At 40.6% G+C, this 24,269-nt stretch overlaps 2 protein-coding genes across 8 annotated transcripts in view; one reads left to right on the top strand and one right to left on the bottom strand.

Annotated features, from left to right (window-relative positions):
* Positions 1-24,269, bottom strand: part of atg5 (ATG5 autophagy related 5 homolog (S. cerevisiae)) — a 79,330-nt gene that overhangs the window by 32,400 nt on the left and 22,661 nt on the right. For 5 of the 7 annotated variants that reach the window (XM_086078880.1, XM_086078879.1, XM_086078882.1 and 2 more), the window contains exon 8: positions 16,113-21,826. In XM_086078880.1, coding sequence (XP_085935006.1) covers positions 21,690-21,826 — 137 coding nt within the window. In that variant the 3' untranslated portion in view covers positions 16,113-21,689. Of the gene's footprint in view, positions 1-16,112; positions 21,827-24,269 lie in introns of those variants that run through there. The other 2 variants (XR_015095395.1, XR_015095394.1) reach the window with 2 other exon arrangements.
* Positions 298-10,617, top strand: prdm1a (PR domain containing 1a, with ZNF domain). The gene is made up of 7 exons (XM_086079426.1): positions 298-571; positions 3,107-3,418; positions 4,144-4,263; positions 4,670-4,922; positions 6,475-7,400; positions 8,060-8,188; positions 8,593-10,617. Exons 1-7 carry the CDS (start codon positions 545-547, stop codon positions 9,040-9,042), a joined length of 2,217 nt encoding a protein of 738 aa, XP_085935552.1. The 5' UTR covers positions 298-544; the 3' UTR covers positions 9,043-10,617.

Genomic DNA, 24,269 nt, shown 5'->3' with positions numbered 1-24,269 from the left:
ATAAAATTAAGGATAAAAGAAAAAAAATGAAAACAATAAAGTGATGTCAATTTAAGAAACAAACAAATGAAATAAAAACCCAAAACGCGCCCCCCAAAAAATCTAAATAAAAATAAAATCACAAGGGCATACTATTGAAGTAAACTTTTTGAAAGTTGTATTGAACATAACATGTTTGAATGCTTGTGTTGCCTCCGGTGAAAGCATCTCCTTTCTCATAAGGCGGGTCATTTGCGTGCGCGTGCGCGGGAGTATGGTACCAGGGGGGCGTGACCCGGCCCAACAGGGGCGTATCCTATTCTCGATGGAGGCGTGTCCCCGCCGGCCCTCTTGGCGACATAGCAGGAGCCTCTCGCCTTGTGTCACACACTCAAGCGCAGCGCGCCGACGGCAGCACACACACGCGTGCACGCACGCACACACACGCACACGAACGCACGCACACGCGAGGACTAGCGCGGAGTATCACAGGCACAAGAGGACGGCGTGCACCTGTCCTACGCGCACACACGAACGGACACAGAGGCCCTGACCAGACGTCCTTATGTGTGGATGGGACCAAAGCTACACGGTGAATAGTTTTCTTTTTCCTTTTCCACATTTAAACTTTGCCAACTTTCATGCTTTGTGTTTTGGTGCATGCTTTACTTTTGGCGTGCGGCGAGATGTCTTCTTCTGTGGAAATAGAAAAGGAAAAAAAGGCCAACTTTGGTGTTTCGGAAAATTTAATTGGACTTTCTTTGAAGGGTGTTTTAAAAAGTTTGTTTTGTTGTTGTTTGTAAGTGGACAAAAAACAACAACGCGCAGAGCTGCTTATTTTAAGGCTTAATTGGATTTCCTTTCTTGAAACAGATATGTGTCATTTGTGCTTTTTCTCTCTCCTTTTTGTATTGGTGGGCAAGAAATATTTGTGCACTGTTGAGAGAGTAGAAAATTAAATATTTAGTGCTTTTTTCCTTGTTTAAAAGTAGGCTAGATCTTATGTTTGAATTTACTACCTGTGGACAAGAAAAAGGTGTCATATTGTAAAATTGCATACATTTACATCATGGTGTGCTGTAATATCGTATTGTTACAGAAATTAAGTAAAAAGTCTACTCTAGTGTTTTAAGGTTTAAATTTCACTTTTTTCCTTAAATATATTTCTTTGTTTAGTTGAAGACAAGAAAAACGGGAACAGATGTAAAAGTACACACAATTAGGATGCGGAAAGCATATAAAGAATGTAATATATCTTATTTAATGCTTTTAGCCATTTTTTTTCAACTAGTGAAAAAAAAATGTGTGCAAAGTGCTGAGAAAATACACAATATTGGGAAGCAAAAAATTATGTTTCGAGACTTAAATGTGTCTTTTGCCCTTTTTAAAAGTACTATTATTCACATAATGTGTGAAGTTAAAAACGCCTGCTTGAATGTTTTTAAAGTTCAAATTTGATATTTGTGCACTGCTCATTTTTTGGCAAAGAACAAATGTACAAAATAAGCAGGTAAAAAAAGATAGTTTGAAGTTTAAAGTGTACTTTGATGCGTTATTTAATCTTTTGTGTGCATTTACTGTAATGTGTTGTTGAAATGCACAAAACTAGCGTAAAAGACACTTTTTGTTTAACAAATCAACAAAATAAGCAATTCGAATGTCAACTTTGCTGTTTTTCAGCTTCAAATTGGCCTAGTTTAGTGTTTTGGAGTTTTGAATTTGCCTGACTAAAATGTTATTTTACGCTGAAGTGACTTTAAATAGAGCAGCTGGTTTATTTTTACATCATGTTGTCATGTCACTGAAGCTTCTCACTCATTCATGAACTGACTTTCAAATCGCCCTACAAACTTTTGTGCATGATCATTTTGTATATTTGAAAGGTGTGCTGCTTCATTTTCATAATAATTACATTTTGACATGCAAATGGCGCTTTTTGAATGTCATTTTCTTCTCCTTTTTTTTTGCATCTTCGAGAGATGAACGGTGCTAAAAACAACTCCACAAACTCCCTCCCTCAAATGTATTTATTTATTCAAACTTCCCATTTTGCGAGTCCTTTGATGTAAACGAGTGAAAATGAAACAAATCATTGGCAGTTGGAGTTGAATTTTGTTGTTGAGTGCGTCACTGATGTGAAGTGTGTAGTGTGTGCGTGAGTGTGTGTGTACATCGTATGTGCTCCCGGTCAAGACCCCCGAAATGGAAAAGTTTTGTCCTTCTCTTCCTCCACGGAAAAATTCATCCCGCTGCTACTGCTTTGCTGAATCGCTGGAACTTCCAAATTTAGTCGGATTCCGTCACAGGAACTTCCTTTCGTCTTTACTTCCTTACTTCCGCCGTTTTCTTCCCGTGTCTGACTCACAGCAAACCCACTTGAAAATCAGCAGCAGCTTTGTCGTAATTGGACAAAAATGTCAAAGACGCGCATAATAGTCAGAAATCTTTGCTAGAAATCAAACACTCAATTTGCCAGCCTAAAATATTTAATTAAACTAAGATTGATTTGTTATTTTGTCAGGCTTAAAAGATTTTTTTTTTTGTTTCCTGCATCCGCTCTCAACTCTATTCAAGCTACATAAAAGTTTCAACACAGTTCTTGGTACTTTCCAAGTTTCAAACCTGGAAAGTACCACCCATGCTGGTCCTGACTAATGATCCCGGAACTAAATGAAGATATTAGTTGCCACTTAACAGTCCTTGAACCTCTTGAGATAACACATCCAATCTGGTTCCAAAAGGTTTCTGAACTTCTTGAGATACCATCCAACCCAGCAGGGTTTTCTTTTAGCCCCGATTAATGACCCAAGAACATCATTCAGACACTTGCTAAATCAAAGATTTCTAGACTGAGACACTACACCAACTTCCAAAAGCTTCCTGAGTCGTAGAAACAAGGTCCAGCTCAAAGGTTCCCGAACCCCCAAGTGTGGTCTTTGTTTGGCCCAATAACGGCCTCCAGATCAAATTTTTAGACTCAGAAGTTTGATCCTTAAAAACATCTAAACATCAAACCTAAAAAAATACCTGAAAACTAAATCCTCAAGCTTTTTGGAGCCCCCCTTAGTGAATCTCAGCAAAGTACTAGCCCTAAAATAAAACTACATCTCTCTCATGTGTTTCCCAGGCGACCTCTCAAAGCTCGGCCATGTTGACCAGTGAGGGGGCGCACACCATGGAGCAAGAGGACGACCACCACGGCGCCAAGATGGCCTCCACCAACTCAGACGGCATCCAGCCGGACTCGGAGATGGAGGCAGCGGACGAGGCCGACATGACCCGCTGGACCGAGGCCGAGTTCGAGGAGAAGTGCACGTATATCGTCAAGGATACAACGTGGGAGGCGGGGCAGGAGGGGGATGCTAACTCCGCTAGCATCAGGGCGCAGGCCTCGCTGCCCCGGAACCTCATGTTCAAACACGCGGCTGACGGAAAAGAGGTGAGACGGCAGCACACGCACGTCCTTAGCGAATGTAAAGCAGTTGCAAAGCAGCCTTTATAAAACAAAGTAGCGCTAGCTAAAATATCCATCCATTTGCCGCTTATCCGCAATATTTCCTGCCGACAAGCAGGAGCCATTCAATCGTCAAGATGGAAAAAAACCCCACCTGTTATCTCTTTCACACTTTTGCCCATAACGGAGGTGAAAAAGTTATCTCGATTGCGTAAATAACCAACCCCCTCATTGGCAGCCCCCTACCGGTCAAAAGTGTGATGGTATGGATTATTTCATCAGAGTGTTTGTTATCCAGAGGAAGCTGAGCACTGATAGCAAATGAAGTGAAAGCCCGTTGGGTTGAAATGATTGCGTTAAAACCGCTGGGTTGCACATAAAGCCGAATATTTTAATCTGTAGTCATTGTTCATGTTCCACAAAATCTATTTGACTGCATTATATACACACTAAAAACAGTTGGGTCAAAAATAACCCAACTATGGGTCAAAAATGGACCGATCCTCTATTTTGGGTCAATTTGACCCAACTTTGTGTTATTTTGTAAAAAAAAAAAACACAACAACAGAAAGTGGATCGGTCCATTTTTAATCCATAATTGGGTTACCTTTGACCCAACTGTTTTTAGACTGTAACATTACTGACTAAGGCTTCTATTGCTTCTCTTATTTAGTCAACTGACTAAAAAGTACCCTTGTGTGTGTGTGCAGGTTGTTGGCGTGTGCAGCCGGGAGTACGTCCCCAAGGGGACCCGTTTCGGACCCCTGGTGGGCCAAATCTACACGGCCGACAGCGTGCCCAAGGACGCCAACCGCAAGTACTTCTGGCGGGTGAGTGAAGGGACTCTGGGGGGGGACCACTTCCTGTGACATCAGAGCCTTTGTCGCAGGAAGTGTAACTGGTTGAGAAAGCGAGAGGGGAAGGAAGTGATGTCACAGGAAGCGTCCCGTAAGTCCACAACAGTGATGGGCTGACCCACTTTGTCACTTCCAGGAAGTAGCCCCTTACCCCCTCCATGTCATGAGTCACGAAGCTAAGCGTGTTGCTATTTCCACCGTTTTGTGGACAGCTTACATGAGACACAGTATGAAGCAGCAGTAAAAGTGATGTTAACAAACGTAAAGTAGCATTAAAGTCCAATGTAAACCAAATAAACCAGTATTAAAGCAATAAAGGCAAATATAAATCAGCTAGCTAACAACAAAGCTAAATATATTGCTTCCTTCCCGCCTTCAGATATACGCCGACGGCGACTTCCACCATTTTGTGGACGGTCTGGACGAGTCTCGCTCCAACTGGATGCGTTACGTCAACCCGGCCCACTCGGCGGCCGAGCAGAACGTGGCGGCATGCCAGAACGGCTTGGACGTTTATTTCTACACCGTCAAGCCAGTGCCGGCCGGCGCAGAGCTCCTGGTGTGGTACTGCCACGACTACGCACGGAGACTACACTACCCGCCAACCGGGGAACTCATGATGCAGAAGCTCAGTAAGTAAATTAGCGCGTGATTGGCTCGCCATGATCTCAACTTTTTGTGGATACACACACATCTGGTGTTTTTAAGTAATACTGTATAGCAGCTAATATATAGCAGTGGTAACGCAGTACTTAAAAAGTGTATGCTAATTTAAAGCATATCGCTAATATATACACAACAGTGTTCAAGCAATGCTAGCAAATGTAAAGGATCAGTAAAGCAGCGCAAGCTAATGTAAGGGAGCAATAAAGCAGCCTGAATATTAGCTGATTTTGAGCAGCCTAATGTAGCATTAGCTATTATAAAGCAGTGGTAAAGCAAAATTAGCAAATAAAAAGCAGCAGTAAAACAGCCTTAACTAATATAAAACAGCATTATTTTGGCAAGTTAGCAACCCAAACATGTCCTCAAGTAGACGCCAAAGCAGCCACTAAACATATATATGAACAAGTGTGTGTTAGACGACACTTTCTCCTTTTAGCGTCTTTGTAGTGTTAGCACTTGAACGCACCATCCAGCTCTCAGTGTGTGTGTGTGTGTGTGTTTGATTTATCACTTAAAAAGAACAGAAGGGAGCCCCCCCGGCCCCCATTGCCAGCCCGCCTTTCCCCTCCTCTTGAACTTCCTGTCTGAGCTGCTGACAGATTGAAATCTCCAAGATGGCGGCCATGTTTGTTTAGGTTTCTGAGGAGGATGAGGAGGAAGGCTAACTGATAACCTCCATGTTTACTCACCAACGCCTTACTACTCATTCACTCACTTGTGTGTGTGTGTGTGTGGGGGGGGGGGGGGGGGGGGTAACACACACATTGTACCACACATAATAGATGGCGGCCATTTAGCAGAGAGCTGACATGTCTTAGCTTTTAAGAGTTTGGGCTGCTAATCCTCGCTTTCATCTTGCTGGTGTGTGTGTGTATGAGAGTGAGAGAGCAAGAGAGAGCAGCCTTCGCTAATATAAGCATCAGTAAAAACAGTGTTTACTAACAAAGCAGTGTTAGCTCATATACAGCAGCATTAAATCAACATAAGCCAATGGAAAGCAGCAGTAAAGTCCAATTAGCTAATATAAAGTGGTTTGAGTTCATATACAGCATTGTTGGCTAATAGAAAGCAACATTAGCCAGTATAAAACAGCATTAGCTATAATAATGTGTCAGTAAAGCTAAGCTAATATAATGCAGTGTAAGCAAAAGCACTGTTAGCTAATGTAAAGCGGTGTTTGCAAATATAATCTAGTTTTATCCAATACAAAGCATCGTTTATAGAGTTGAAGCAGTAAAGTTAATACAAAGCAGCAGTAAAAAGGGTTTTTGTCTGCACACACACCTCAGTGTGTTTACCTCATTCACTTGTAACAATATGTGTAACGCACACACACACACACACACACACACACGCGCACTAACGCACCCCCCCACACACACACACCTGACTTCTTGTCCGGATCCTCACCTCGTCCGTCAAGCACGTGTCACTTTGAGAACGCTAATGCACGTTTATCTCCCCAAAAGTAAACATCCGTCAAGACCTCTATTGATTTGACTTTTCCTGTCCTTGCAGAGCGGTCGCTGCTGGAGGTGAAGCAGCATCAGGCGTCGGAACCCTCGCCTCCCCCCACCGTCACCCCCCGACCCCCCAAGCGGGAGCACAGCGTCCTATCCATCCTGCGGGACGTCCCCAGGAGTGAGCCCAGCCGCCCACTCCCCACGCGCCCACGCTGCGCCTACAGCCCCGAGCGCCCCTTGTACCCGCGCGCCCTCTATCCGCCCCTCAGGGGACACCCAGAGGACTTCCTCAAGGCGGGCGCCCTGGGGTACCCCCGTTCCCCCGGGGACCAGTCGTCAGCCACGCCCAGCCCGTCGGCGAGGAGCAGCCCGGAGAGCAGCCCCCAGGGGAGCCCGTCGGCACCCTTCTACCCGGGTGGACTAGGGCAGTACCCCAGCTACTCGCCGCCGTCCGCTGCCCCGCTGTCACCTTTCTACGCCCCAGGGGCGCCCTACTCTCGCTACCTCCTGCCACATCACTACCCACTTCCTGGGGGCGGTGTCCCCACCGTGGGCGGCATCTACCCTCGGATGTACCCGCTTTACCTGCCGCCCCATGTCCCCCTCCTGCCCTCGGATGCAGCTGGACGCCGCTTCCTGATGTCGGAAGCCGCCCACCCGTGCCGGGACTTTCTCCTACCAGCGCCCACCAGCGCCTTCTCAGCCGCCGCCTCCCTCAAGGACAAAGCTGCTGCGCACCGCCCTTATGCAGGGCAACACTCCCCATCGACCGGATCCCCTGCCGCGGGGGTACGCGGCGAGCGGGCAGCCACTACACTGTGCGACTCGGATGAGGAAGCGATGAACCTGGTGAAGGCGAAGCGGGGTCTCGGCTCAGCCGGGTACAAGGCGCTGCCGTACCCACTCAAGAAGCACAACGGGAAGATCAAGTACGAGTGCAACATCTGCACCAAGACCTTTGGACAGCTTTCCAATCTTAAGGTGAGGGCCCCAAATTTTGTTTGCTTAATTGAGAGGCACCGACCGCTTCAACGTCTCCTGTTCCTCATACTCTTATTTGACTTGACTCGAGTCTGACCTAAGTGCCAATTTTAAGACGAGGCTTAGCTTAACCATGTGAAACTCATCACTTGGCTGATTTGGTATCTTTGAGACTTGACTCAAGTCAGTTCTAAGTCGCCTATTTTAGGACTCTTGGCTAAAACTTCAGAAAGTCCCGACTTGACTCTGACTTAGTATTCATGAGACTTGACTCAAGTCAAACTTAAGTCGCCAATTTTAGGACTTGGCTCGGTTAAACTTTGACTTAGTATTCATGAGACCTGACTTAAAAAGCATGACATTTGAAAAAATGCATTTTCAATTTTCATTTGCGGTTGGGTATTGTCAAATTTTTGAGGGACATATCCGCTACAGTAGAAACCTTTTTAGGGAGGTTGCCAATTCCTCTCAAGGCTATTCACAACTGGGTCCGAGATACAGATTCAGAAAAACTGACTGTATAAATGTAAGTGAAGCTACTGAGTTCAAAGTGATGAGTGGAAGGTTAAGACTTGACACGTGACTTTAACGCATGACTTTCACATGTGACTCAAACCAACCCAGTGCGCTTTTCTGACGGCCAATTTTTTGCCCCGCAGGTCCATCTCCGCGTCCACAGCGGCGAGCGACCGTTCAAGTGTCAGACGTGCAACAAGGGCTTCACACAGCTGGCCCATCTACAGAAACACTACCTGGTCCACACGGGAGAGAAGCCACATGAGTGCCAGGTGAGGCTTTTGGTGCCAAATGAGGCAACGAGATAGCATCGTCGTAGAAAAATGTAAAATAAAGATTTTAAAATTGTAAAAAGTAAATGTTTCTATTTGCAGCTAATATGACTGACTACATTTACTGCAGCTTACTGAGGCACTTATTTGTGAAACTCTTCTTTGTGTATTATATACGTCTGTACTGTATTGCCCCCTGGTGGCCAAGACATGCGCACCTGAAGGAGGATAATATCATGATTCAAAAATGGTTACATTTTTGTTTTTTTTATTTATAATAAACATGTTACCAACATTTTTGTTGGTGTTTTTTGTGGGGCTGGTAAAAAATCATGCTCTGGAAATATGTTTGGCAGTTTTATCACCATCCGACTCCTTAACTGACTCCATTTGTTGTGTGCCAGGTGTGTCACAAGCGCTTCAGCAGCACCAGCAACCTTAAGACCCACCTGCGCCTCCACTCAGGCGAAAAGCCGTACCACTGCAAGCTGTGCCAGGCCAAGTTCACACAGTTCGTGCACCTCAAGCTCCACAAGCGCCTGCACTCCCGCGAGCGACCCCACAAGTGCCCGCAGTGTCACCGCCACTACATCCACCTGTGCAGCCTGCGCCTCCACCTCAAGGGCTACTGCCCGGCCGCCGCCCCCCACCCCGCCGCGGACGAGATCCAACGCGCCAACGAGGAAATCGAACGCTTCGATATGAGCGAGCACGCCGAGCAACTGGAGAGGCTCCGAGGCGGAGCCGAGTTGGACGCCGTCCTGGAGAAGCAGGTTCTGGGAGCCGCGTGGCGCCAGACCTCGGTCATCAAGGTGCGACGTGGACTCGCCGTCAAGCAGGAGGCGGACCCGTGAGGGAGGGGGAGACCACTTCAGGGACTCGCTACTCAGGGCTCAATTTTGACAATCATCCTACTAAGGTCTCCATTTCCACACTTTTTGCTTTAATTTATTAGCTGATAATGACGTTTCCAGAACATTCTTCAGGGTTTACAAGAATGATTCCACAATTTGACTGTGTCCCTTTACCACTTAATTTAAACGACAGGAACAAAGGGCGAGTGTGTGCGTCACAACAGTTACCTCAGAGTGTGTGCGAGTGTGTGAGAGTGCGCGTGCGCCAAGGGAAAGGCTGAAGATGGAACTTTTTTTCTATTTATTTGCTCTTTGGCTACTTGAAGAAGGAATGGAAGTGGAGCGCAGCTGGGCAACATGTAGCACCTGTTTTCATCATTTTGTTTTATTTTGGTTTTTGATGACACTGTCAGTGATGTGGATGTGATACTCCAAACCAAAGTTGACTGCATGGACTTCCGCGATCCGAAAAGCAGGAAGAATGTGAAGAAGGGACTTGGATTTGATTTTATTTATTTTTATTCTTCATATGAATCTTAGGATATTTTATGTTAGTGTTATTTTATCCGTAATGAATTACCAATTTTCGATAAAACGGATGTGAGACACTTGAAACCAAAGTCGACCAGATTTCCAAACACAAGGCATCCAAAGCAGCAAAAAATGTCTTTCATATTATTATACTATAAGATTTGTTTTTGTTATTGGTTATTTTTATTTTATTTCTAATTCAAATAAAGAACATGTTTTTATTTTATTTTATTATTAACAACACCACTGTGTGATACTCCAAACCAAAGTTGACTGGACTTCCAAACTGCAAACATCCAAAGCAGGAAGAGCTTGAAGAAGGGATTTTTTTTCTTAATTTTATTTTTAATTTCTAGTTTTTATTTGACCTTGAATTTATTAATTATAAAAAATATTATTTTATTTGGTTATTCTTGTTTTTTTTGGGGGTGAATTTTATTTTCATTTATATTATTCAAAATTTGAATATGTGTTCTTTATTTTTTTCCACTTTTTTTCCCACTTTTTTATGTGATTTTTTTCCATTTTTTATTTTTTTCCCCTTATTTTCATTTTTTTAAAACTTTTATTTTGTTCTTAATTGTATTATTTATTTTACTTTCCAGTGTTCTTGTTTTTCTTAATTGATTTTTTTTATTTTACTTTTACTAAATTTTATTTGTAATTTTAATTTTAATTTAAATTTTTTAAGAAAACATTCTTAATCCACCACTGTCCACTTGTGACACTCCAAACCAAAGTTTACTGGACTTCCAAACTGCAAACACCCAAAGCAGGAAGAATGTGAAGACGAAATCAATTTTGATTTAGTTGTTTGTTCTTAGCCCCTCCCCCAAGCACGTCTCTTATGCACTGGCCCCGCCCATTTTCTCATCTTCCTTTTTGACCAAAAAGTGTCTCCCGTCTGTTCGTGAGCTTTAACTCTACAAACTCAGTGTGTGCGTGTGTGTGTGTCTGTGTTTACATGCTGGTTGGTTTACAAATTGTTTTATTTTATTTATGTGCAAAAATGTCCAAATGTGTAAATTATGTTGAGAATTATAAATGTTCACTGCTTTAAATCCAAACCGTGGCATGTTATTATTGGTGTCTGCAAGAACAAATACAAGGGGAAAAAAAGTGTACACTTTCATATGATAACACGTCTAAATTAGTCACTAAGAACAATAGGAAAAGTTTGAAAAATATGATTGAAAATAGAAAAAATACATAATGTGAAGATGACTGATAACAATAAGCATGCATGTTGCCAGGCTGTATGGCAACATGTGAGTGGAGAGTGGACTCAAACTAATAATAGTCAAGTTGGAATAATAGGCTGCAGCTGTCTGCTTCCTGCTTTGCTGACTGCTCACATTTGCTGTCGCTCGTCTTCACAATTTACTTTTTATGACGAGGCAGGAAGAAGAAAGTCGTCAACGTTTATGTTGTTCTGGCGTCCGGCTTCAAGAGAGCGGCAGGAAATTGAACGCGGACCCCCCCAGGGCCTGCTGCGACCGAGCGCTTTCATCCTCTTACGCGACGACATGCGGAATCTTAAATGACAACCGTGTCTCATCTTACAGATGCTCATTTGAGTCGCGAAAAGTCATCTTCACATATGGAAGCGCTGGAGTGTATCACAGTTGGCTATTAGCGGCAGAAGCGTGGCGCATCGTGGACTCGTCACCATTTTCCTTATAGTTACTTTTTCATTTTGAGTATTTTGAGTTTAGTTTTTTATACTTAGTTTTGATCGTTTTTTCAAAAAAATATTTAGTTTTAGTTTTGTTTATTGGTTTTAGCATTAGTTTTAGTTTTTTGTGTGCAGTTCTTGTGTGCAAGTTAAATCAAAACATCACAGTAAGTATAGTGAAAACTATATATAAAAAAAAAAAACACATTTTAAAAACAAATATCCACAAATCAAATACCATACAAGTAATGTATGACGGTCCACAGAATTTGAAGTACAAAGTGCATAATACTGCCTCTTAAGTTAGATACATCACAACGCAAATGTCTTACATAAAGGTGGTCTCGCTTGCCATCCATCCCTTGTTTGTCAACGCTGTCCTAGAAGTGTGAATTTCTGGCCATTTAATTAGCAACCATCGAAAGACAAACTAAGATGCCTTCGCGCTAGCTAGGATGCGGCTAGTAGCTAGCAATGAATGGATTTAAATGGAACCAAAGAGAAAAAATATCCTCTGTTCTGCCGTTGGCCTGGAGACAGCGCGGGATTCTGGCGGACCCCGTTCGAGTTGATTGGGTCATTCGGTGGCAAATGTCAATACAAATGGTGAATCCAAGCCCTGATAGTTGTTCACTTAAATATTTGGTTGCCGCCGATTCACATGACTCATGATTTCAAGTATGTTATTAAAAATATAAATACGATTTGACTATGATGACGTGACTATATTTAAAAATATATGCTTCACTCATAACAGCCTTCAGAGAGAAATCATAATGTCAATATGAGCCGCCATGAAAATAACCGTGAAGTGATGAGCAGCGTTCCATTTCGGTATTTCTTGAGAACCCCACACACTACGCCAACCGCCCCCGTCTGACTCAGTATCTTTCAGTCCTTCCGTCCCTTTATTAGTGTGAGGGAAACTTGTTGCTTCCCCTCGGCAGCTTACATCTGTGGCTTGGTGGAAACCATTTGTGACACTGCTTGGGATACGTACACAACATTCCTGTTTACTCCATCAACGTGACAAAATGGCGGATAAGGTGGGAAAGTGTCAACATATGAAAATGTAAAAAAATGCACCTCCCCCGTACACACAGGGGTGCAAAATAAAATTATATTTTTTTGTGTGGAACATTTTTTTTATTACACACAAAAAAAGAGGAACATTTATTAGTTAAGCATTTAAAAACTATAAAATTTGAGAAAAGTATTTTAAAAAAAAAATTGAGGAAAATAAATCAATTTAAATATAGAATAGGGAAATATAAAAATAATCAAAATGTAAACAAATATTATGAAGTTAAGCAAATTTAAAGCAATATATTATATAATATATAAATATATAAATGTTTTAATAATACATAAATACAATTTAAAACAAAGGAAAATGTAAGAAGATAAAATGTAAAAAAAATATATATAATAAGGACAATGTAAAGTGTCAAAAAAGTAAAATGTAAATACTTGAGGAAGATGCACAAATAAAATACATAAATGTAATAAGCATATTAATATATATACGGTATATTAAGTATATTCATATATATATATATTTGCATTTTCCTGATTTTGTTTTTGGTCCAAAACCACTTCATACATATGTCACCATGTCCAACATTTGTCTCACTCACACACATGCGCGCACACAATGGCGCGTTCCAATGTGACTACGTTTCCAGAAGCCAAAGTGATCCTCCCGCCCGTCTGCGGGCATTTTTACGGCTAATACGGTTGAAAATAGTCCGAATGAAGGTTGAATCATCCTCATCACTTCCCCCCCGGAATCCCCTCATCCCAGCCATAAACCAAGTGTTAGCGCATGTGCAAATAAAGGCCACATTTTCCTTTTATTAGTTTTACTATCAGTTTAGGGATGTAGTTTTGCTTTTTCTACGTGACACTTACTCAGAAAACAGCCTCAGCGAGAAGGCACAGGAAGTGATGTCACAAGGTGGTATAGTAGTCAGAAAGTCTCGAGTCACTGGTGAGCTGGAGCCTAACCCAGTTAAACTCTTACTTCCCGTTTGACAGAAGCAGCCTCATGACCTCCCCCAAGGCCCTCAGCACTACAGCGCCACACGCTGCTTACTAATAATACTACCTGCACTTGAGCGTGAGACACTTTAAAGAACGACATCAAAGCCCGTTTACCCCCTCATCTTCTTCAGCCTGTCAGTGGCTGCTTGGGCTTTGCCTTCACAACATTTAATGACAGCTTTGAACGTGTGTGTGTGTGTGTGTGTGTCTGGGAATGAGAGTTCATCCAGGAAAGAGAAAGACGTGATTTTTGTTTTGTTTTGTTTCCCTACTGACATTACCTCATGACCGTGTGTATATGTGTGCCGATGGCACTACATGCGAGCACATGCCAAGTTTGAGTTTCATTATGACGATGACCTGTTTTTATACTCTCAGTCAAGGCAGCCTCATTAAATTTTTATTTAGTTTGTGTACTGCAAATGTTTAAAAACGCGCCAGTGGTTGAGCAATTTCCATTTCCGTGAAAAATGCTATTGAAGTCAAGTACATTCAAGTAAGGCCGAGTGCAGTGAAAAAAGGTTAAAAGAATGTAAATAAGACAAAGTACAGTAAAAGTAAACCATTATATGAAACGCCTATCCTCAATACAAATCCAAGTTAAGCAAAGCGGAGTAAATAAAAAGGGTAAAGCTAGTAAAGTAAAACAAAGTACAGTGCAGTGCAGTAAACTATAAAAAAGGAAAGTAACATCAAGTAAGATAAAGCAAAGAAACATGAAACAAGTTAAAAGAGAAGTCAAAAATTCTCTTTACAGTAAAGATAGCATTCTGATTAATATTGCGTTTGTGGAAAATCAATTAACTCATTCACTGCCATTGACGGCTATAGACGTCAAAAATTCATTTAAACTATTAGTTTAACATTTTTTTCCACTTTTGCTAACAAGAGTGTGAAAACCTAGAACAATTTTTTTTATTGTAAATTTAGAACAGATATAAAATTTGTGATTAATCGTTAGTTAACTTGTGAATTCATGTGATTAATTACAATTAAAAAAAATAATCGCCTGATGGGCCTAATTTAAAAAGTAAAGGGGTGTTTAATCGTAATTAATCGCATGATAATTTTGTATCTGATTTAAATGGACAATAAAAAAAATTCTCGGCTTTCATAAAAAAATATATGAAATTATTGTATTTGTTTAAACTAATAGAAATAGTTCACGTGAATTTTTGACGTCTATAGTCATCAAAGGCAGTGAATGAGCTAAGCATAAAAATCCACCTGTTTTTAGCCATCTCAGGGGTCGGCCATTTTGCCACTTATTGTCAACTGAAAATGATATCACAGTGTCTATTAAGCCCGCTGAGGGATGAACGTTTAAGATGCTAGCAAATTTTGATTTAAACTAGGAGTCTCAGGCAACTAAAAATGTAATCGTAATTAATCGCATGACTTCAATAGTTATCTCAAAAATAATCGGTTACATCTGTTCCAAATGTACAATAAAATTTACAATAAAAATTGTTTTCATATATACAATATAAAAGTGGAATTTTTTAAAACTAATAGACATTTGGCTACATCTTTTAGTCATTGAAACAGCAATTTTATAATAATTCATAAAATTGAGTTAAAATTAAAAAGATGTACTGTACTGTAAAAAACGAGTGTGATATTGATTTGTGTTGGGGTAATTTTTCTGCCACTAGTTGGCATAATTGCATTTGTAAGACATTGGTGACAGCTCAGTGCATTTTTCTTTTCATATTAAGAGCTATCTAATCTTTAACATGAAGTAACTTGTGAAATTCTGCATTTCTAAAATTGTAAAATACAACTTGACCCCATCCATCCATCCATCCATCCATTTTCTGGACCGCTTGTCCTCACAAGGGTCGTGGGGGTTGCTGGAGCCTATCCCAGCTGGCTTCGGGCAGTAGGCGGGGTACACCCTGTACTGGTTGCCAGCCAATCGCAGGGCAGGGTGTCAACTTGACCCCAGTCTCTGCAAATATATGCACTATTATTAAATTTGTTACTGCTAAAATTTGACGTGAACGTGTCTGCTGCGTTGTGACTGGAATTCCCCCAGTACAGGCTTTCCAAGAAAGGGGCGGTCATTAATCACGCGCAATTTTGACACCCCCAATTTAAACGTCCTTTTCATTCTCTTAATGGTTCTCAAACAGTCATAATGGTCTTTCTGGACATGTTCAAAAATACTTCAGTGGCATAGAGGTTTCTTCAGGTATCAGCTTGTGAATATCACATGACCAAGTCCAGAAAACAGGTGAGCTGTGATTGGATGTTACCTGAGTCTTTAGGGACCCGGTCATTTTCAGTCGATAGAAAGTGGCCAAATGGCCGCCTCCTGAAATGGATAAAAAGGGGGGGATTTTGCTGCTTGATTCATATTCCACAAACACAATATTAATCAGATTGCTGTGTGTGACTAGTGAGGGCACAGAGGACTCATGGTAAATTATTTTTTTATTTGACTTCCAACTTCAGAAAAACAAGATAACACAAAGTAAAGTAAAGCACGACGACGCAAATAAAGGGTGAAATCACGTTGAAGCAAAGCAAAATCAAATCAAAAGCAAACACGACATCACTCAAGGGCTCGGTTCAGTAATGTCCACTTGAACCAGTTGCGTGATTTCCCATGTTTTGTGTTGCGTTTGATCTCAGAAAGCTCAAAGCCCTCCATTTCACGCAAAGGCTGCACGTGTCCTCACACTTGTTGCCGTGTAACACGCTGTGTGCGTGTGTGTCTGCGGGGCATGTTGTGGCTTTTATTGCAAAGGGGGAAAGTGGTGAAGTGTCTTCAAGAATGTTTGCGGTGCATAATTGACTTTGTCACGTAATACACAAACACCAAGCACAGCTTTAATTATTGTGTTTTCACCCTTAATAGTTCAGCACTACACTATTACGCTACATTACTGCACAGACTCTGTCCTTGTGTGTGCGTGATGATTTCCTCTTAATGGCTTACAATTGTGGATTCTCTTGATCTCTTAATTGAAGAGCAGTGAAGCCTCTTATGAACTGATCAATTTAAAAAAAAATTATTAGGAAAAAAATACCAAATGTGTTAATAAACTGGAAAATTATAAGAGAAAAAATACAAGTAGGCCTACTGGAAAAATTTGGGAAAAAATATATGAATATATATATACATATATTAGAACGCATGTATACAATTAAAAATACATGAAGTGGAAAGGCGAAGATGGGAGTAGGCTACACCAAAGTATTAACAAAAGTCGTAAATAATTGTTTAAAAATGGAAAAACTAAGCGGAAAAATACACTAATAATGCAAAAATGAAAACAAAATTAAAACACAGATAAATAAATAAATAAATATATATATATATATATATATACAGATGTTAGAAAAACAGTTAAGTGTGGAGGGGTGGGGGGGTTGGTCTTCTTTAAAACTTCACAAAAAATATTTATTAAAACTGGAAACAGCAGAAAAATACACAAATTTTGGAAAAATGAAAATTTAAACGTGAGAAAAAAAACTACATTAAAAATAGAAACACACAATTAAAGAATATTAGTTACAGTTTTGGAGAAATACGATAAAATTACATACATATTTAAAAATATATATAGTATATACAAATACACAAACAAACATTGGACAAAATATACAAATGTGAGGAAAAAATTACATTAATAAAAAAAAAGATGAAATGGAAAAATACATGTCAGAATAAAAACAATATTTGTTAAAAATATACACAAATGTGGAAAAGGTGGCGAAAAATAAGACAAAAAATAAAATATTGGGCAAAAATATACAAACATTGGGAAAAAGTACTAAACACATTACACTTACTTAATTACATGAAAAACACACTACAGTATAAGAAAAAAAACCTATTTGTTAAAAATGGAAAAGTATTAGAAGAAAAAAAATCAACACATGTAGACAAAAAAAGCCTTAAGGCTCTGGGTCAACCCCACACAATCATGTGGCCAACATGCAAACTCTGCAGAGGAAGGTCTGAGCCGAGATTCAAATCCAGAACCAGAAGTGCGAGCCACTACTCGCCGTGCTGCCGCCAAAGGATTCCACGCTGTTTTCTTCTCGTTTCTGGAGGAGCTCAGCATGTTGGCACGGTTGGGACGTAAAAATCTGCTCTTCTCTAGTGAAAACTACCGATGTTGTAAAATGGACGTTCCATTCCAGTACGTCAGGCGGCACGTGGAAACGCACACAAGTACAGTACGCAAGTCAGACGGCGGCTCGGCGGAGGAGAGGCCCGTAAAAAAATGTGTGTCAGCTTGGGCCAGACATTCATCACCAGTCTTCATCACACACGGGGGCCCCCCACCCCAACACACACACACCCACCCACCCACCCACCCACCCACACACACACACACACACACACACACACACACACACACACACACACACACACACACACACACACACACACACACACACACACACACACACACACACACACACACACACACACACACACACACACACACACACACACACACACACACACACACACACACACACAGAGCTTGAGTCAATGCCGTAAAGCCACCATCCCATCATGCTCGGCGGCAGCCACGCTGACGTGATGACATCACTTTACACACGTGCACTACAAATTTGTCGCTTTTAGGTGCGAGTGTGTGCTTGAGAGGCACCGGTGGTACGGATACAAAAAATCCTTCATTTAGACAAAAGTAGCGCCTTGCTGCCATCTTGTCATATCTTGGTGGCAAGAAACTATGTTGAAGTCAGGTGAGGAGGGTCATTTAGACAAAAGTAGCATTTTGGTGACATCTGTGGCATCTTGGTGCCATGGAACACTGCTGACGTGAGTAGAGAAGCTTCATTGAGACAAAAGTAGTGCTTTACAGCCATCATGTGGCATCTTAGAGTCAAGGAGCTCTGTTGAAGTGAGTTTAGGAACTTAATTCGGATAAAAGTAGTGCTTTGCCGCCATCTTGATGCCAAGGAACTACGTTGAAGTGATTTGTGGAGCTTCATTTGGACAAAAGTAGCGCTTTTATTTTTTTTTACTTTTATGCTGTGTTATCTTCCACGAATGTTGTTTTCATATGAAGAGAGTAAGAGCAAAATGTGTGTGTGTGTGGGGGGGGGGGGGGGTGTACTCAAGTACAGATAGCAGAAAAATCCCCTTAAATACAGTACCAAGGTATTTGTACTTAGTAGCTTCCCACCACTGAGATAGAATTACATGTACACGAACACCTGCAGGGGGTCATAACTGATGTCTGTAATTATGTACGCACACTCATGAGAGTGTTGTGGAGCAGCCAGAGGCACGTCTGACAGGACAGTTTAGTGGTCTCATTAGTATGGGGGGGTACAAATGAGTTGTAAGGGGTGGGGGGCAGAGCAGGTAATTAAACTGGGGAGATGAAGGAGCACAAGAAGAAGAAGACACTTCAAAGCCAACATGTTGGAACAGAATTACCTCAACAATCGTGCGCGGAACGATTCGAAATAAATCGGATAGGTATTTGTGCAATCGGTTCGAGGCTCGTTAAGGACAATGAGATAAGGCAGTCATTTAGTGTTGCGTCATCGCTCAGATTTAGGATGGACAATTTTGTTTATTTAGAGGACGTTACAACAAGCAAATGGCACCCATTTGTTGGAACGGCTCATTTACTAAATATGACACGCACACTGAATAGCACTGGCAAATTTTGGGATGCTCATGAGTCATTAGAGACACGCACCAAACTGATCCAGTCTGGCTGGCCCTCGTCCATCTCAACATGGACGCCACGTGATGTCTGCCGCTAAATATGCGCGGACAAAAATAGAATTTCAACAAACGCGGTCAATTGAAGGAACAGCCAAAGAGCAGCTAAACAGAGAACGGACGCAACCACATGAACGGCACGCAAACAAGGCGGCCGCACAAACAAACCAGCCGTTTATTGTTGCCTTTGACTGCAGACCACAGTGAGGGAACACGTGAAGGACAAGACAACAACAACCTGGATGTAGAAAAAAAGTGGCATTAAAGTGGTTGTAAACCTACGGAGCCTCAGACGTGACACGGGTAAGAAAATACATTTGTCATCATATAGATATATTGTTCGCACAAAATGCTCATTTGTAGCTACAATATACTAAATGGCGAGTTCATTTTTACAACCTTGAAATGAAATACATAAATAAAATGCAGAAACTGATTGAATTTGTGGCACCCATGATTGGCTAAAGATTAATGACAAAGCTGAGTACAAAAGTTTAGAGGTAAATCGTTTTTCTTCCAAAAATCGGATTCTGATTATTAGTGCCATCTAGTGGTGAACAGTGCCTCCGCGAGACCACACTTCGCAAGCCTACCTACCAACAATTACTACTAATGATTATTTGGAGTGGCTAGCAAGAACTTGCTGTAGTGATGACCACCGGGTGCAAGCCCCAGCTGTGGAAGGCTAGCGGCGGTCGGCCCATTGGGTCCGACACTACCTGCAAGCACCGCCAGAGGCTAACTACGCTCACAAAGGGTATACGGAGCAGAACCATGGCGGTGAAACATGTCAGACCTATGTAATATAATTAGCGATTACAAGACAATTATAAAAAAAAAAAGTACTTTGATGTGATGGAAAATATTTTTTTGCATATTATTGAAATTAATTGTGGATTTTAAAATGAGTCAATTAGTTCACCACTAGACGACGGTAAATAATGCAAGCCGTCTTTGTAATAATCAGCAAACAGCTACATTTGAATGAATTCCATCCAAACTTTTAGGGATAGACCGATTATCGGCCGTGCCGATTATCAATGCCGATATTCAGCATTTTGACGGATATCGATATCGGCCTTTTAAAAAAAAAAATGACGGCCGATAAAAGATCTATTTAAAACTGTGTTCACCTCAGCGAGCTAAATTTTCATTTTTCAGTCCCTGGGAATGCTCTGCACCTTTTGTGATTGTTTGAAATTATAACAAAAATAAGTAATAAGTAGTTTATTTAATGGATAAATTAATACAGAGATATTTATTTAAGTTTTCATTTAAATTTTTAAAGATGTGCTGATGACCCTGGGAACTAACTGAACTTTTTGATAGAATTTTAAAACAAATGTGTATTTTATCATTAAAGGAAAACAAAAACATTAACATTTTGCAAATCTGAAAAGTTGTTCAATAAACTCAAGTTAAGAACTGCAATTTGTATTTTGTATTTTTTTTCACACCAATATTTGTTTCCCTTTTACTGAAAATGAATATCTGCTCTAAATATTGGTCATCGGCCTCCTTTGCTACTAATTATTGGTATCAGTATCGGCCTTGAAAAAAACATATCGGTCTATCTCTACTTTTTAATATTTTTTGTTTTAAATCTGAAAGAATTTTCACAGTAATTATGTTTCAAAATGGTCACAAAATCGATAAAAAATACCAATGTGCTTGCTTGCTAAATATTGTGATTTTATGTTATGTGTATGTATGTCCCAAGTCATCAAGGTCATGGTAATCGGTGATGGCTGAATCGAAGCAACTGGCCTCCTTTTGTAAATATAATTTGTTGTTTTCAGAAAACCTTCAAAAAAAACTTTTGCAAGTATGCTAATGATAGCGCTAATTTGTGACATCCCATGAACAACTTGGACATCTTGTTAAGCAAATTAAGCACACCTTCACTTGCAACTACAATTTCACAATGTCATACCAAATTTGTGGCCGCAGTTAGCATTTTGTGCTCACAAATTAGCATTTTGTGCTCACCATATTATCTATCTTGTGAACAAAATTTCCCCCCCATTTTTTCCCCCCCATGTCAAATTTGGGAATCTGTATAATCCTGCTTGTTAGTCATTTCCGAGGTATGGAAAGGCATTTGAGCATTTATTCAGTATCCTTGATGTCCATCATAAGCTACATGAACTAGTACACTCTTTGTTCTCAATAGTAAGACAATTGAGTGCACTAGTAGAACAAATATCTGGGGAGTAAAGTTTTTATCCACTACTAGTGCCACTTTTGGCCTACTAGAAGGCAATTTAAACCTTTCTGGTAAACTAAGATGCTGCACTAGTCACACTACTAGGACCAACTAGCACACACGAGAAGCCTCCTAGAGTGTACTAGTAGCACCAAAACTCCCACTCCAAGTTTTGCCTCACTAGTCGAAGACAGTAGTGGACAAAATGTTGCTAGTTTCCCATAATTGTTCTAACAAGTGTGCTCAATTGTCTTACTAGTGAGGACAAAAAAAAGCTATATTGCATAAATGCTCAAGCATCTTACCTTACCGGGGTCATATAGTGGATTAGGTGCAGGAATGTGGTCAGCATCCGACGAGGAAGATGTGCATCAGGTAAAGTTCTAGGAGAGCATCATGGAATCCTCCCATCCCTCGCTCTCCTCATTAAAGTTCATTGCCACGGCAACGGTGAGGTTCGGTGGACCTCAGTCGGAAGGCGCCGGCACCACGCAGATGTGCAGGAAGTTGTCCGGGTGGCTGAGGTGCTCGCTGAGCCACTGCAGCGGCGTCTCCATCAGCGGCTCGATGCCGTGGATCACAACCTGGTAACGCTTCTCCTCACCTGTGTGACATACGGCAGTGATTTGGTTTATTTAGAAGGGAGGCTGCCAAATGCTTGAGTCACATGACTTGACTTGGACTTTAGTCGCCGATTTTAGGACTTGCTTGGACATAAAGGCTCAATTTATTTTGGTATTTACTGTTTATCTGTTGAAAATTCCTGTTTGGCATTTAATGACTATTATTTCATTATTATTTTGTATTTTATTTGGTTTATTTAGAGGGAAGGTGCCAAATGCTTGAGTCACATGACTTGACTTGGACTTTAGTCGCCAATTTAAGGACTTGCTTGGACATAGAGGTTCAATTTATTTTGGTATTTACTGTTTATGGATGCTGATTATATGTTGAAAATTCATGTGTGGCATTTAATTATTATTATTATTTTGTATTTTATTTGGTTTATTTAGAAGGGAGGCTGCCAAATGCTTGAGTCACATGACTTGACTTGGACTTTAGTCACCGATTTTAGGACTTGCTCGGACATAAAGGCTCAATTTATTTATTAGGTATTTACTGTTCATGGATGCTGATTATATGTTGAAAATTCATGTGTGGCATTTAATTATTATTATTATTTTGTATTTTTTTTGGTTTATTTAGAAGGGAGGGTGCCAAATGCTTGAGTCACATGACTTGACTTGGACTTTAGTCGCCAATTTAAGGACTTGCTTGGACATAAAGGCTCAATTTATTTTGGTATTTACTGTTTATGGATGCTGATTATCTGTTGAAAATTCATGTTTGGCATTTAATGACTATTATTTCATTATTATTTTGTATTTTATTTGGTTTATTTAGAGGGAAGGTGCCAAATGCTTGAGTCACATGACTTGACTTGGACTTTAGTCGCCAATTTAAGGACTTGGTTGGACATAGAGGTTCAATTTATTTTGGTATTTACTGTTCATGGATGCTGATTATATGTTGAAAATTCATGTGTGGCATTTAATTATAATTATTATTTTGTATTTTATTTGGTTTATTTAGAAGGGAGGCTGCCAAATGCTTGAGTCACATGACTTGACTTGGACTTTAGTCGCCGATTTTAGGGCTTGCTTGGACATAAAGGCTCAATTTATTTATTAGGTATTTACTGTTCATGGATGCTGATTATATGTTGAAAATTCATGTTTGGCATTTAATGACTATTATTTAGTTATTATTTTGTATTTTATTTGGTTTATTTAGAGGGAAGGTGCCAAATGCTTAAGTCACATGACTTGACTTGGACTTAAGTCACCAATTTTAGGACTCGGATTAAACATAAAGACATGATTTATTTTGGTATTTGCTGTTCATGGATGCTGATTCTAAGTTGAAAATTCACGTGTGGCATTATTTTATTTTATTTTTTTACAAAATGACTTGCCGACTTACACCGTTGTCAATGAATAATTCAGCTCAGTGTCGACAACAATCGTTTCCACATACACATTCACTTTGTACTTCATGTAAAAGCTCACTAAGATGTAGAAACATCGAGAAATGGTCCACATGTTGACACCCGTGGCAGTTGATTATTTTTGTGGATTGCAAGTGTTGAACTTTCACTTTGACAATGTCAGTTTCACACTAACAAGCCTAACCCGCAAACACGACCCGCTAACAAAGCTCACGACTACAGATTGACCGTTGGGAGCAGAGAGAAAGCGGGACTCGTGTGTTCCATTTCGTAACGTCGGAAGCGGCAAATGAAGCGACCGAGCCGACGATTTTAGAGAGCGAGTGGGTTTCGGGTGCAGCGGCGGTTGGCATTTGACAACAACGCCCTCCTCCTCTTATGACGTGGTACCGCCTTGTGCTTGTGTGCTAGCCGTGTGGTCAAGAGTCACAGACTGGAAGATAATACAGTACACTTACAAAAAGTTCAGGGTGTTCCGGTAAAATTTAAGGATGAACTTAAAATGCACTATAAACTTTACAGGTCAACATAGTTTGACCTTCTGTAAACTTTTGAATGCACATTTCCAATTTGAATTATTATTTTTTTGCACAACTTGCTGTTCTCTTTGAACAACAAAATTTCATGATTGGACAAATACATTCCGTGGTTAAGGTACTGTCATCTTTATTTAAACAGTCCTGTTCATTAGGCCGTTCATATTTTGACATCATGCGACCAAGACGACACCTAACGATCAACAGTAAGAGGCTTCAAACAGGAAGTGATCAATGAGCATAAGAGTGTCAGCAGCATACAGACAGACATTTGCATTCAAAGGTTTACAGAAAGCCAAATTGACTTCATCTGTAAAAGTTATTGTGCATATTTGAACAGCCGCAGATTAAGCGACGAGGCCAAACACGACCTAAAGAAAGTTGCCCAAAAATATATTTACAATAGCCTTTTTATATGACCATTTATGGCTCAAATATTGTCTAATTAGCATATTAACACCTTAGTTCATGGGGTGTCAAACGTACGGCCCGCGGGTTTAATC

The sequence above is a fragment of the Leptonotus elevatus genome, chromosome 6, assembly GCF_054856555.1.
Source record: "Leptonotus elevatus isolate MCC_2025b chromosome 6, RoL_Lele_1.0, whole genome shotgun sequence".
NCBI classification, from domain to species: domain Eukaryota; kingdom Metazoa; phylum Chordata; class Actinopteri; order Syngnathiformes; family Syngnathidae; genus Leptonotus; species Leptonotus elevatus.
This window is presented reverse-complemented; position numbering and strand designations above follow the sequence as displayed.

Excerpts from the sequence above, each read along its gene's own strand:
- prdm1a (XM_086079426.1), top strand. The coding sequence starts at position 545 with ATGTGTGGATGGGACCAAAGCTACACG. Across the intron at positions 4,264-4,669 it reads ACCGCAAGTACTTCTGGCGG|ATATACGCCGACGGCGACTT; the intron begins GTGAGTGAAGGG and ends TCCCGCCTTCAG. Across the intron at positions 8,189-8,592 it reads AGAAGCCACATGAGTGCCAG|GTGTGTCACAAGCGCTTCAG; the intron begins GTGAGGCTTTTG and ends GTTGTGTGCCAG.